Here is a 16039-nt window from a genome sequence, read left to right on the forward strand (position 1 = left end):
TGGTTGGGTGAAACAGTGCCACTCTGTCCAAGACTCTGTTTGCTTGATGATAGAGGACAGATGTCTCATGTATCAAAAGGGAAGTTTTCCGTTATTATAATTGGGATCTCTGTAGCAGCCAGGGTTATCCTTAAGCACTGGAAAACTCCAAAAACCCCACTAGTTAAGGAATGGGTCAACCTGCTGGTTAAAATGGCCTCATATGAGTGTATGCTCTACAAATTAAGTAGCAGGGACAACACTATTGCACCAGTCTGGGGACCATTTTGGTCTTACATTACTATAAGAGCCACCCAACAGGATGACTCCTGAAGGCTCCCTTACTGATGACTGTCTCATGTTTTTGTATCTGGTAGCTACTGTCACACCCCATGTTTGTTTATTTATTTACTTATTTATTTATGTTCACTTATGTTTTATATATTTGTCTTATATTATACGCGATAGCCCCTCATATGTCAAGGTCAATTTATGTCAACCTCTCAAATGTTAAAAGATGTTTAACAGAATGTTTTGTTACTCTGTCATGTAAAAAATGTTAATAAAAAAAAAAAATATGTAGAAGAACATATAGAAACAAAATCAGTCTTTTAAAAGGGTGTGCAAATGTCAATGTAATAATTATTTTAAAAACAAGTAGCAGTCTAGAAAAGTTCAAATATAAAGTGCATAAGGTACATGACAAAAGCCATGTTTTTAACCTGGATTTAAGCGTCTCTACATTGGCTGAAAGTTTCATCTCCATAAACTCCGCTCTACTTCCACTTGTTTTGCAGAATAACAGCTAAAAGCTGCTTTTCCAAGTCTAGTCTGGACTAGCTGACCTGAGTCTTTGAATCTAAGAGCTCTGCTAGGCTTATATTTTCTGACAGATGTATTCTGGGTCTAAACTGATCTGGGACTTGTAAACCTATTAGTAGTGTTTTACAATCTATTCTGTCCCTGTCTGGAGGCCAGGGGAGCGATTGTAGTTACTACCACTGGAGGGCGCCAAAGCAACACATTCTAACAGTCTCTGGTAGAATAAATTAAATTTTGATATTTGAATGGAAATGTGCTGGAGTTCCTTAAAATGCCGAAAGGTGGAGAACTGTTATATAAGTAAATACTTACGTGTGTGTATGTGTGGATCCTAGCAATGGGAGGGTCAGCTCTCAAAGATTTGACTCTTATCAGGCTGTAACTAGAATCAATTATAATCATCATTTATTCATTTTTCATTCTGCGTTATCCTGTTCAGAGTTGTAGGCAGACCAGCACATAACCCAGTTACCACTGGGCAATAGACATGGTTATCTCTCTGCTGATTACCTGTTCAGAGCCTTTACATCGTTTTAGAAATGTCGTCAACATTTATTAAATGCAGTATGCACATAACCCTTTTCAAACGGTGTCAGTCCATTCATGGCATATTACAAGAAGCTGTCACGGTCTTGCCATAGTTTTCAACAGTGAGCCAGAGTTCCTTATTTCAGCTTTAGCGGTCAGTATTTTCTGCTTGATCAGAAAACATCTGCAGGTGACATTCCTTGAATATTTGTATGCAGTGGGTGTGAAAAGGTGTTGCATAAGGTCATGAAAAAGTTTGACTGGAAAATATCTGTTTTTCTTTTGTAAAGATGAAGAAACAGTGACGCAGAGCCAGAATGAGTTTTTTCTTTTATTGACATACACTACGTTAGAGCCTACAGTATGATGCTAGGTATTATTCCCTTTGAATAATTTCAAAAAGCACTGCAGTCTTAAAAATTACAAAAATTTTAACATACAAAATATACAAGAAATGACAATACAAGGCTTGGTAAACATCAGCTAAACCTGTATTTCCCTTTTAATTTACATACATCATATATATATATATATATACATATATATATATATATATATATATATATATATATATATGAGACACCCATACGTGTCTTCAGCCTTTTAGGAATGACATCCATTTCAAAGTATCAAAAATAGTTGTACAGTCTCTGTAGCTTTACTCTCATGTAAAATGGGAACATATTGTTCGGTCTTTGGTTGTGGCAGAAGTGGACGGCAGACAGAGTTAACTGTCAATGCTGGTTTTGTTTCATTTTGTTGTTTGTATTTTCTCTTGACTCAAGTCTCTTAAGCTGTAAAACCAACTTTTATGCAAAACTCCATTTCTATCCTCCCACCCAACCTTTATGTGCCCCCAAAACAAAGAATAATAACTGTTACCGACATATGTCTTAGTCATGGGGAGAAAAAAATAGAATAAACCCAGAACTGCATACAGACAAACACACAAACTGGTTTTTAAACAGGAGTTAAGGCATCCTAATATTCACATAGTGACATGATATTCTCACTATATGACACGTTCTCTTTTTTTCTTTCTTCTGTCAAATCCATAAGCAACTTTACAAGTAGTTTATGATCTCATATTTTACATCATGTATCACATTTGCTGCTGTTACAGTTTGCATAGCCTAAATACATCTGTGTGCTTCTGTCACTGAAAACAGGACTCTCAGAATTCCTGACTTCTGTACAGGATATTTGGTACAAACATCTATAATCCATCCTCACACACATTCACACACACGTATACAACCCAGCCTATTAAGATGCTTGTACTGCGTCTTCCATGTAGGATGCAAACAGAATCAATCAAGCACCGACAAGTCTACAGTCTACTTCTATAGGCATCATGGTTTTTTTTTTCCTTCTTTTTTTTTCTATTTAAAGGCATTAAGCAAATTTTAATGCATAGCAGAATCATTTTCACCTGGAAACTGACTTCAAATCACTCTAAGCAACACTCCTCAACTTTAACATGCAGGAGCATCATTGTCAATCTTAAGGCAAAGAAGCCTAAAAAAAACCAGCATCTGTCTCTACCTGTTCAGATCTACGTCATATATGACCGTGTGTTATTGCTACCATACAGGCACTACTTAACCCTCAGAGTAAGAAAAAATGAACACGTCATTATTCTGGAAACTATTTAAGAAGTCTTTGATTGTGGACAGCAAACAATGATTGTTGCAAGCGGGGAGATGTGGAAGACCCCATTACATCCAGATGTTGCTCTCTGGGCTGAGATTTTACCTTGTTCATTACAGAAAAGGACACAATACATAAATACAATATACAGACAAATCTTTATGTATAAAATACTTTCACAACTTTTGTCTGATTATTTCCCACTTATTGTTGCCTAAGCTGTCATATACCATTAGAGATGCAGCAAATAGAAGGCACGCAAAGGCCCCTGGGATACTTGCGGAGTTGATGCATCAACAGAAATTTCAGAGGCAGAGCGCTCTGTCTCTGTGGACCAATGAAAACACTTCTCTGTAACACAGAAAGAACGGGCGAGTTTACAAATTGTGAAACGCATCCCTTGTTAGGAGTTGCACGTCTATTTTTGAAAGCAAAAGAGAGAAAAAAAAGCTTTTGCGACCATTCAACGCTACTAAACATTAATAAGGCATTTGATCAACTCGAGGAGGGTGAGGAGAAGGAAGGGGGGGAAGAAGAGGCAAAAACTGGGGATGAATGTACAGATTCTACAGCTGCAAGGTTACTAAACGTTGTGGAATGTTGCATTTTGCAGATCCTAGACCGACACCACAGGAGCGGGCCCCTGTACCCCCCAGACCCGAGGTTTTATCTCCGGGGTAAAATCAAGAGGACATTATTTTTATTACAAGTTTTACTTGTTTAGCCAGAAAGCTAAAGAAAATCTACTGAAAGATCTTTTACTTTCTTTCTATGATGGGTAGTCTGATTGTTGAAGCAGGTTTTATTTGAATCTGTTAATCCATGTTAGTCCACCTTGCATCACTTCTATGGAGAATGTTTTATAGCATCTGGGAGCTTTATTAATGTTGCCTGAGAGATGTGTGTTACATCTTTCTTCATGAAAGTCAAGTCACGCTGGTGAGAGGGTGAGGACAACACCCCCCTGTTGTGTTGTCTCCACTACAAACTCATTTTTAAAAGTGAGCACTCCAGGCTCAGCGAGGCGGAAGCTAATTGGTCAGGAAGACAGCGGGTGCTTCGAAGGGCCAGATAGTCAAACACAGGCCTGAGAACAGCAAAGAGCTCGGCTCTGACTCCCGTCTGGAATCTGCACGCAGTCCTCAGCTTTTCACCCACATTTCCAAATGACAGACAGGGCATCATTTACATGAAATCAAAGAAACACCGTTTTGTCAGGCCGGAGGTCTTTCACATCTTGTTTCAGTCTGGTCTCTTCGGCCCTCTTCCTCTACTGGGATCAGGTCTGGAGTCCATGTTGTTAAGCCAAGAGTTGGACAGACGGTGCGCAAGCCAAGCTATGACTGGGAGTGAGCTGATGGAGGACCGTGAGTTCTGGGGGACTGGGACATGTCTCTGCCGATGATCTCGTTTACTGTGGAAACAAAACACACACAGAGAAAACAGCTTTAATCCGTTGAACAACAGACTTGTAAAACCGTGGTGCAGATGATGTCATAGTCTACAGACCAAGTAGTACAGTCTGGGTTTGATATATTATTATATTATTAATATTATTGCAGATACTCAGCATGATCAAATGTTGGTTTAAGGTGTCAAATCTGCTTCCTGATGTGACAGTGAAATTAGGGTCTTTAATCAGGTAAAATATCTCAGACACTTTTTCACATCGCAAAGAAAAGATGATGAAAATATTTAATGTTGTCAATAAAACAATTTATGTGTATACAGACTGTTTTGCACCACTTTCAATTGCACTGTTGGTGTTGGTATTTTTTCTTTATTTCAATAATGTAAATAATGTATATTCCAATTAAAAAATAAACGTATGCATAATTTAATAAAAAAAAGTAACTAAATAAAACAAAATGGTAAAACTACAAAGAAGCTTCAAACAGAACACAGTGATGACATGAGAGCATTTTATGATTACTTGGATTTTATGATTGTTAATGGTTTTGCACTTTTTGATTTTCAGAATGTAAAGTGCACTAAAAATAAACTTTGCTATCATAATCATTATTATTCCTTGAGATGGTGGCTCCAGTTTTAAACTGGTGGGTCGAGTATTTGCCAATGAGGTCATCTTTAAGACTAAATTAGGTTTGAATACAAAACGCTAGTGATCCCAGCAGTGGAGGCACCAATACAGTTGCATTATTGTTGATTTTATTGTTTTTTTAAATCATTATTTTATCTATTTGGTGCAAGATCTTTATTGTTTGAAAGCTGAAAAAAGAAAATATTTTTCCTTATCTTCTTTTCTAGCTCCTATTGCAACCTCAGACAACATGCACTTCTATCCAGCAGAGGGCAGTGTAGTTCCACACTGAGTTTCTGCCAGTATTAAAATGTCAAACTCACAATGCCAGAAGCACAAGGGTGGAAAAACTAAACCAGACTGGCAAACTCAAAGGTCGCAAAGTCCCTGCTCTAACGTGAGATGTAATCATTCCTGACATAACAAATGAGAGAAACTATTCCATTTACTGACTGTGTCACCTCTCACCTTTGTTTGAGTCCAAGAAATGTTAGCAGTTTGCGCAGCGCATTAAACACACGCCTGTGCAGCTGGCCAAGCAGCACAGTTGTCCATTACTTCATTAGAGCTTTAATGGTGGTTCAGTATATTTCCTCAGGCACCTTCATGGGGTTTGTAAGCAAAAAAAAAGAGGGGGCTGTGTAAAACCAATCCATTATTAAAAACACGGCTGATCCCAGAGAGGCACTCGAGCACAGCGAGGTTAATTACTCCACCAACTCAGCTAGAGCTTGATTTTAAACAAATAACAGCTCAGTTTTTTTCTGTGCTGCAGCTTGTTTTTCAGCCAGCATGTGATTGTTTTACATCTGCTGCCTCCATTCACTACTCAGTGGGACCACAAGAAACTGCAGAGAGCTAGTAAAAACTGTAAATCAGCTTCAGATACTTTGACGTGGTGAGAAAGACACGAGGACAGGGAGACAGAGAAGACCTTCATATGACAGAAAAGTATGTAAAATGTCTCTAGTTTCCTCTGTAACACGTAAGGGCCGTCCTTTGACTTCTTCATGTGGTTTCCCCAAGAGTTTTAATGTGACACTGAAAGGTCAGATGCATGAGGAAATCGCACAAATCAGGCAGGGCAAACTGGTTTGGGAGGGTTGCACCAGAGACCTCTGGCCCAGTTTGGTGATGGGAAATTTACAAGTAGACCTGTCTGTGCATGACAGTCAAAATACAGCTCTATTCCTCTCCTGTGAACTCAGGCCACTTGTGCAACTGAACTGTAAAATCAGACATTCCCCAGGACATAATAAACAAATGTTTTAACATTAACTCAGTTGGAAAAAAAAACAAAGAAAACAAAAAGAGATGGCAGAAGGTGAGTCAGTCAACGATGAGCAAAGAAACCCAGTCGAGTGTGATTTAAAAGAACATGTCATATTTACATCTAAGACACAGCAAGAAGATGAAAAATATGAGCTGCAGTATCTTCATGACTTCTCTAAAACATAATGATCCTCACAGTTAGCTACACAATTTGACTATGGGTTAATCAAACTAAACTTCACCCAAAGTCAGTTTTTTTAAATTAGACATAATTTCTTTAACTTTGTTAGTCTTTGTTTTAGGACCTGATATAATTTACTGCACTGGTGTACATTATTTGTGTTTTCTGCTGCTTGCTTTTGTGTCTGGCCACCATCACTCACATCATCCTGTTAGCGTGGGAGGCTCTTCCTTTCCCATGTCAACCATGTTCACACACTGTCACACTCAGAGAACCACCACGCACTTATGAGACTACCGTGTGACTATCAAAGCAAACATTTACCTTTGCATATGCAATGTAACACTGAGGCTAACGCATGACAAGTGGGCCAGTTTATTAATTTTGTCACACAATTCCATGTGTGAAATAAAACTGCGATAGAGGACGGCAGATCTCCTTTAAAGGCTGTGACCTTTTGAGAGACAAGCGGTGCAGCTGGGCTCAAAAATAAACAGCATCCTACGGCTGTTAAAGGAGTGGCAGAGCAGCTGTATCCATAACATTGAACAGATTAAATGAGTTAAAAAACAACAACTTGATAGCGTTAAAAGAAAGCTCAAATTTGTAATTTGTGAGACCATCACAGAGTGGCATTTACTGGACAGACTTCTCCTGCACAGCTCAAGTGTTATGTGGTAAACTGTATAGCTGTGTTTATTCACGGGAGTCTTTTTGCTCTAATACCACAGCAATATGAGCAACATTGTGTGAAGAGCGACAGACCGACATTAAGTGGGCGGCTGCAAAAAACATATCACTTTCCGCTGTACTGATTAGATTGTTGCAGAGGCAAACATTAACCTATGGACTGATAAATAACTCCAAAGGAGGCAAACTGAGGCCAATTAGCATGAAACAAACTGAAAACTTGCGACTTGATCAGGCGCAACTTCAGAGTAACTCATCTGAATTTGATTCACTCAGTTTTCTCATAAAAGGCGCAAAGGGAGAGGTTTCCCCACACGATTCGTCAGAAATATTTTCTCATTTAGCATTTTGGTAGCTTCACTCCCGCAATTACAGCTGTGCAAAATGTAAATTTGGATTATCTGATTTGGGGCCATTAGAAAGGAAGTTCATTTCCATTTCCATTGCAAAAGCCACATAAAATGGAAAGATGATGACAGCTTCTCTGGCTCTTTATTTCTTCTACGCTGCTTTCTCTCTCAGTAAACGTCAACAGACATACTTCGTCCAACTCAGTTTAAGACAAAAGTTACAACACGTGAACTAAAACCTACAAAATAGCTTCAGTAAATGAAGAATTTGTTCTCTTTGACAGAGAAGAGCAATCATTTCAGTCTTAAAACCCTGGTGATCAATATGCATTCACTGCTTCAATTTAATCTGGAGCTCCACACATCAATAATCCAGAAGTGAAAGAGAGGTTTGAGTTGAGCAGCTTTTGACTAGTTTCATATGCTGATAGCGTTTTCTCAGGTTTACTGGTATTGTTCATGACAATGCAACAGAAAACCAGTGATTCAGCGCTGCCTGCCGTAGTAACTGTGGCACTTGATGTCTCAGCCAGAGGGAGATCCTCTGCAGATGACTGGGAGGGGGGCTCCCTAGTCAAAATATACATCTGCATTCAGCCGACTAATACATATACTACTATGACAAGTAGTACAAAGCTTTGATCAGACTGCACCACCCGCTGTGAACCAAAAGGTTCTAATCCGTTCTGAATTAATATCAAAGTATTAACTTTATCATTATTTATCTTTCAAGATTCAAAATGTTGGTTCAGAAGCAGTGGTGGCAGCAGGAGAGTACATTTAGCATAAAAATACTTATTTCAGTAAAAAGGGAAAAGAAACAAAGCAAAGCTAGTTACAGTCGTATGTCCAGCTGAGCAACATGTCTGACTGGCATCAATAAAAGTTAGGGGCAAGTAAGAAAATTTAGAATAATAAAGATATTTAACCCATCAATCCCTGCAAAATGTCACAGGTTATAAATCTATGGAGCTAAGAATACATAGGCTTTCTTTAATTTCACATCCAGAAGGAGACCACGGTAATGGAGTCATTTTACCTCTTTTTCAAAAGTGCGTGTCAAAAGAGGCATATTGAAAAGATTTCTATAATGAAAAACAGAAGTGAAAAAGGCAGATGGACATTCAGTATGATAAACATGTCTACTGCTGGAATGGAAAATGGGTAATTATCGTAACCCTCTATGACACATTGAAAAAAGTTCCCTGACCCAGGCATAAAAAACATTACTCTGGCAGAGCAGCTTAAGCAAATAAATTTGAACACTAACTGATTCTTCGGCCCAGCAAATGAAGACAACATGCCACAATGGAAAAGTTTTGAGCAAAGGGTACAGAGACTTGGTTTGCCTGCAAGAAAGAATACCAAAGCACACAGTTTCCACTTGCAGGGCTCTGTAATGACATGCACGCGTCTTTGCAAAGCCTCGAGTTAAAAAGTGCAGAACCCACTGAGCCTTCACACACACACGTATTGGAAATAGATGGTCAGTTAATGGAACTTAGCCTGATGCACAGAACCTTCTCCTCTACTCTTTTATCTCTGTAGCTGCCTCTGCGATTCCTTTCTGCTTCACTTTAATTTCACTTTTGGAGTAAAGAGAATGAGTGGGTGAGGGCGCAGAGCACAACAGAGAGGATCATTATAAAGTCAGTTTCTCAAAGTCACTCATCTCTGTGAATCATCTGTGGATTTCCCATTTGATGTGACGGTAAGCGATTCACAGGAATAACAGCTTTTGATGTGGGACACAGAAGTGGCTCCACTCTGCAGGTGACCACAGGAGCCGACTTTTAGAAGTAAGCTGCTAGAATGGCTGTTTGAGGAATGTTTCCTGTTTCAAACGCTGATCATTTTTGTTATCCGCTTGTTGTTTAGTCAATAAAATGTTATGTGGTAATGAAAACAGCCAATCATCTCAAGTGACTACCAAAAATAAAGCAGATTTTAAAATGACATCTAAACTTGTCTTCTCTCTTAAGAGCTAAAAGAAATCATATCTGGAGGCAACGCAGCATGCTACAATAAGCTACACGTAAACAATGTTGCACGTACATGTCAGCAGCTCCACATTTACAAGGGGGATTGAAATCAACTTCATCACCTTCTGTCAAGTCTTCACTTGTGCACAATTAAAAGTGTGGTGACTAGCATTTGTACAGCAGTGCTCCAAGAGCACAAATCAAACATTTTTATAATGTGCAATACAAATACTGACCAAAACAAAGTAAGGGTTAATACAATGATCGTGCCTCACAGAAGGATTTCCAGGCATTCCCTTTTAACAAAAAATTTAGCAGCTGGCACTGTCTCCACATGAAGCTCATGTCCCTGCCAAGACCTCTGCATTGCACTTTTAAGACATTAATTGTGTGGAAAGATGACACAGAAAGTCCTTTTCCACTTCTTTAAGAGGGAAAAAAGACCAGCAAATGTTTGTCTTTGTTTTTAAAGATCAACAGCGTCTGATGGAAACTAACTTTCCTTCCATTGTTGTTTTTCATTGTTGAACGTTACTGTTTTAAAAGGAATCCCTATGAAGGAAAAATGTAAATAAAGGTAATTTAAAAGCAGCCAAAGACAAAAGGTCTTTTCCTAATCTAATTTTGTTTTAATTTAATTTAGAATAAAACAGGAGACGCATTCCTCGCCACCTGTCAAAGGTAAACCAAACACTTACAGACATTTTCTGCCTTCAGTCTGGATCAACTGGTGGGAAAGGTCTTATTTTAGATTCCTAAATGTTGGACTCTCACTTGCTTAATTCATTGTACAACTCCCATATGTTAAGTATCAGATTGTGGGCAAAAAGCAACCTGTCAAAAATGAGCTGGGGTTTTAGAAAAAAGAGAAATCCTGCTAACCCAAAATCACTGCTTGATGTACACTCACATTTAACATACAGAAAAAAGCAGTATTGATCTTCTCAACCAAGTAGGCTACAAGATGAATAAGCAAGTCTGCTGTTCTTTCAAAATGTTGCTTCATAGATATTTCAAATCTGATAATGTTGTGTGCATGTACGCAAGTTTCTTGAGCAACAAAACTGTAACCAAACAAACAAACAAAAAAGTAAAATGTCAGCTACAGGTAGAAGTGTTTCTGTCTTTTTCTGTTCAGTTTATGCCCTTATTGTAATACAGAAGAAAATAGATACTTAGTTTAATGACAGAGACAGACAGATATATATATATATATATATATATGTATATATGTATATATATATATACACATATACATATATATATATACATATAAAATGATATTTGCACAAGAATGTGTATCTCTCCCTCCAAACACCTCCCAAGCATTTGTCATGGACACACACACTGCCATCACTACTCTCGTGCATACAGAGACTTTTACCATCTCTTTCAATTCATGCTCTCCAAACATAACAGCGGAACTGATTAATTAGCTTCAGACTGTTTAGTCACCATGACAGCTGTAACCAGTCACAAGCAACTCTATTCTTCAAGTCACTTTTGTTGGAGCAAAACCTACACACAATCGTACAGGTGTTTGGTAAAACTGGTTAAACCCACTGAAGATTGACAGCAGAAATGAAAATGAAAAATGATTCTAAATACATAAATATCTATGTCCTGTCTGTTTTTTTTCTGATTTAAAACAAATGGAGTTTGGATTTTGTGTTTAAGTTCACTTCTTCCTCTTTTCACATTATTAAATGACTTATTAAAGATTGTTAAAAGAAAATTTATTTAAACAACAGCACTATTTTATTGAAAATATTATTTATTTATTTCCATTTCAGTTGCTAGCCACGTTTCAGATTGAATGTCTTAGTGACCCTGCAGTGGGGCTGGATCCTGAACTTGTCTGTCCATCTGTCTGTCATTCTGTCTTCTCACCTCCTGTGTCTGCTGCTCTGTGCATGCACACAAACACACACACTTCCACAACATCAAATAGATTCACACAAACACAATACGACACTTCTTTCTCGTACACACATCTCAAACATGCTCTGGTGTGCGTCACAAGGACCATCTGCTTGCTAACCAGAGCAGTTTCTACACATTTGTGTCCCTTTAAAACCAATTGCCACATGTCTGTGATACGGAGGCAGCTCATTCTGCGAGTGATGAACTCTTCATGTAAAATCTACAGCGACTAAGAATCTGACAGTAAAAGGTGTTTACTATATAAAAATGTAAAGGCAACACAAGGCAAGGATGTCTAATAAATAACTACTACAAGAAGATTGGTAGGTGAAGATGACAGAACCTGACTGAAATGGATGATAAGCTGATGGCAGTTTCACTGAATGATACATCAGAAATTTGGTTTCCCCTGTTTAAATGAGCGTGATCACTCAGCCAATCATAATCTGAAAAAAATACATAGATTAAAATGTGACTCAAAAGCATCATCTCAAGATTTTTTTTTATTCTAAAACATACTAATCACTTATCCATGCACATTTGAATATGAATTTGGGTATCTTCACTGTACCCACTTTGCATCCATTCTGACCTGCCTGTCTGCCATATTGGGTTGAATGTGATCTACTTAAGAGAGTGTGGCGCGACCTCCTAAAACTCCAAGCTGTGTGAGGCTTCCTGTTGCTACATTAAAGCATGGCCTACAGAGCTGGACTGGCACAGAAAGCTATTTTTAGCCACAAACTCAAAGGGGAGATCTTACATTCCCGGCTGAAGTGTGCCGCAAACTTTTTCTCACACTATTTTGGAGTGCACACAGCTACTTTCACAGCAGCTGGTGTCTCGCTGGTCAAGACGATAATATCGGAATTACAGTTTTAAGCGAGAAACCTCGAGACAAACATATTTCACGTGTCTATATAAAAGAGGCAGTGACTCAGGGCGGCAATAAGTACATGTGTTTGTTAATGTTCTGCACTGATGAACTCCTGTGGGTGTTGGTCCTGCACGCATGATTTATTGACAGTGGCCCTGTGTTAATTAGGATGACCCCTGCTAACACACAATATCACCCCTCCCTGACGCAGCCTCACCGGGTAACTTATCAACCCTAAAGATTCAGAACCCTCATTTGAATATGCCACTGGCGTTAAGAAAAGCAGGTGCACCTCTAAATGCTACACAAGGAAGTAGATGATTTAGAGGAGGCTGAATTAACATCTTTCAGTGAGAGACGTCCATGCATGAGCGGGAAAAAAAAGGTGCTAAACGCATGCAAAGATTTGAAGGTCAATTGTTAAGTCAACAAGTTTGACTGGGAATCCTAATTAGACTTGTTAACATGAGTGCACACAAGCTCATGTAAACACAAGCACACACAGGATGTAATTACTGCAGTGTACCAGCTACAGTCTTTGAAAATGATGCAATCCTCCTCTGCTCCCCAGTTCTAAGAAGCCAAAAAAATTTTCAAAGTGTAATTAACCTTCAAGCAGCTGCCAGAAATACAGAAGCTTAGCACTTCTCAATTAGGCCCTTCAATGTAATACAACAGTTATCAGTCCTATTGTGTGTATGATACCCAATACCAAGTCACAGGACCCTTCAGTTTTAAATCTGTGAACAAAACTGTGCACTGCAATGACAGATGAAACGCTCTCACTGTTATCAGACATCAAGGTTCCAGCCCTCTGAAAATACAATAACTGGTGCTTGGTATTGTTTTACATCAGAAACAGATTTATCTTCTGTCACATTTTGTAGGGTAAATTTAATCCCTTAGTGGTCCATCTTTTCAGATAGAAAATGAGATTGATTACAGATGGCTGTGCTCTAAATAGCTCATGCCAAAAGACTGGGTGATGAAGGGAAAGTGATAATGAGACCAGAAAAGTGGATTGATAGAAAAGTTGAGAATCAGGGTTAAACATGCACAGTATAATTTTATAATGAGGAAAACAGACAGAAAAAGAAAGGTAAAATATTGATGGAGTGATGATGGGTAATGGCCTTGCCCGTTCTGTGTGACAGTTAAATCTAAATTAATACTAATCACAGAACCAAAGGCATCAAATTCTGGAACAAACTTTATTGCTCTCATCTGGTTTTAGTACTGCTGGAGCATGAAACACCACTGATACTTAATGGCCCCAGGTGGACTCAAAGCTTTAGCTGGAATAATGAAAAAAGAAAACAGTTTTATTGTTCTTTTGAGATAAATATGACTCAATATATCTTACCATCATCCAGCGTGATGTCCTGCAGGCCGATGGAGCGGAAGGTGGGCTCCCTGTCCTCTGGCTCCTGTTTAATGTTCAGCCTCTCCCCATCTGAAGGGAATGGCCCCTGAGGACTTAGAGGATGAACCAGTGGTCCAACAGCTCCTGGGGATAGGCTGGCCATGACTGGGCTTGTGGCCTGAGGAGATGGTTGTCCTGAATGCTGCTGTTGCAGAGGCCCCAGAGGGCTGCTGCCTGAGGTGGGAGAAGAGGAGGTGGGAGACTGGTAGGGCAGGGAGTGGACTTGAGGAGAGGAAGGCCCAGAGTGGGGTGAAGGGATCATACGTGGTGGAGGGGCAGTGGATGGTGTTGGACAAGAAGCTGACCTCTGACTCACTGGATGGTAGCCCATAGCTCTCTGCAACTGTGACGAGTGCTGCCCAGTAATGGCATGCCCACCTGGAGAAGGCACCTGGCTGGGATTTGGAGAGCAGTGATAGCCTCCGAGTGTGTGAAGGTGTGGGGATGAAGGAGTAAGAAGAGGCTGCTGGGTTTGTGGGGATCCAACAATGGGGTTGGTGGTTGTGGAGGAGGGAGCTGATGGAGAGGAGCAAGGAGGGGATGGGTATACCATCCCCATGCTCATCGGGTGTGATACTGCACCAGGGCTCTGTTGAAAGGGCATACTCTCATAACCATGAGGAGAAAGGCTGGGCTGGCCATTGAAGGACAGGCTGTGACTCTGACTGTGGCCATGTTGCAAAGGCTGGTAGGAGGGCCGGGGAGAAGCAGGACCAGAGCTCTGGTGGAACGTCATGTGGCAGTCTGCAGGGGAGTGATGCAAACTGTGACCCTGGAGGTGAGGCAGATGCTGGAAAGACGGGGAGCCTAGGGAAGGGCAAGGGCCCGGCAGAGGGAGCAGGCCAGGTCCGGAACCCGTGGCCAGGCCACGGGGGGAGCTGGACAGAAGGCTGTCCGATGGGTGGCCCTGCTCGGGAGAGGGCAGCTGGGTGCGCACCAGACTAGCAGCATGTGCCAGGGGTATGGAAATGGGGGGTACTGGAGGAAGGTCCAGCTCATCTCTGTGCTCCTGTTTTACCATAACTGAAAAGATAAATTTGTAGGGAGAGGGAGGAATGGAAAAGAAACAAAAGAAAGCAGGATGATTAACAATAAAATGGACATTAAATAATAGAAATAAAAATTGTGACTGCACCCTACAGCTTGACTTGATTCTTCTCTACTTCACTTTCCATAGCAGACAGTCTGTCATTAATGTGGGTGGGATCATCTACTTATCATTGCAACACAGTGTGAAGATGCAGTGACACAAGCAGGACTCACTTTACTTCCCCGTGTGTCTAGAGCGGATTTACAAAAGACTTCCCTCTTTAGAGAAGAAGGAAGTGTTTAAGTGTGTGCAGGACTTACAGGCTGCTGCAGACATTGTTAGACCCAAAGGGGAGAAATGCAGTGGGGCTGCAGTGTTTTAATATTATTGTTGAAGTTATACTAAAAAAATGGTGAATACATATAAGGTAAGACTTATAGTAAATAAATAAATACATTAGAAAATGAACACAGACAACTGAGCTACAGTTGTGCTACGTTTTCCTAGATTCTTAACCATGACAGTTTCCCTCAATTTGCCTTTAAAGATAAAAGAAATTAAATAAAACCAAAAAAGCAGGCCAAAAAATAGGAATATATAACTGCAAAATATGTCTCCTTACAGATTAAAAAGAATTATAAAAAAAACTCAAACAGTGTGACATTTTCATAGTAAACGGGGCCATTCCCTTTTACTGTGACAGCTTAGAGTACTGCTATGCCACAATCAGTAACCTATTTCCCAATCTGGTGCCTTGTGACAGTAAGTTTTATTTTTATCCAGTTCTGAATCAGAGGGAGAGCATATGCTGTCGGTCTGGGTGCCATCATGTGCAATGTGTGGGAAGAGGAGCTGAATGCCCCCCAGCCAGGATCACATGGAAAGAACAAACAAGTTCACTGACTGTGCCTTATACTCACCCTGTAATGCCTCTGAGAGTTACAGGCAAAAGGCACAAAAAGGCTAAATGGGGTTTAATTCAGCCCAAAAATAGAGCCAGGTCAGATTCAGGGAGGGCTCTGTACTTTGTATTAAAATATGCCAGTTCATATGTGAAACAAATGCAGTGATTGACAAAAACAGAAAATAATAATATTAATAGTAACAAAAACAAAAAAACAAAACAATATATCTACTAGATTTAATTATAAATAGGTTACCTTTTTTTTCTCTGAATTCATGCTTAAATTGGGACAGGCCCTCGGCTGTGAAGAGCATGATAAAACATGAAACACCACTGATTGGCTGACTTTCTTTTTCTTTTTTTGCCACAATAAAGCAGGCGGTGTCC

The 16039-nt window shown here is 39.7% G+C and overlaps 1 protein-coding gene across 1 annotated transcript in view; it reads right to left on the reverse strand.

The window, feature by feature from the left end:
- Positions 1–1642: 1642 nt before the first annotated feature.
- The window catches only part of nfatc3a (nuclear factor of activated T cells 3a), a 59766-nt gene continuing 45369 nt past the window's right edge, over positions 1643–16039 (reverse strand). The window contains exons 9-10 of the mRNA XM_041984159.1: positions 13659–14741; positions 1643–4393 (exon numbers count right to left, since the gene is read on the reverse strand). Coding sequence (XP_041840093.1) covers positions 4317–4393; positions 13659–14741 — 1160 coding nt within the window. The 3' untranslated portion in view covers positions 1643–4316. The remainder of the gene's footprint in view (positions 4394–13658; positions 14742–16039) is intronic.

Source organism: Melanotaenia boesemani, chromosome 1 (genome assembly GCF_017639745.1).
Source record: "Melanotaenia boesemani isolate fMelBoe1 chromosome 1, fMelBoe1.pri, whole genome shotgun sequence".
Taxonomy (NCBI): Eukaryota; Metazoa; Chordata; class Actinopteri; order Atheriniformes; family Melanotaeniidae; genus Melanotaenia; species Melanotaenia boesemani.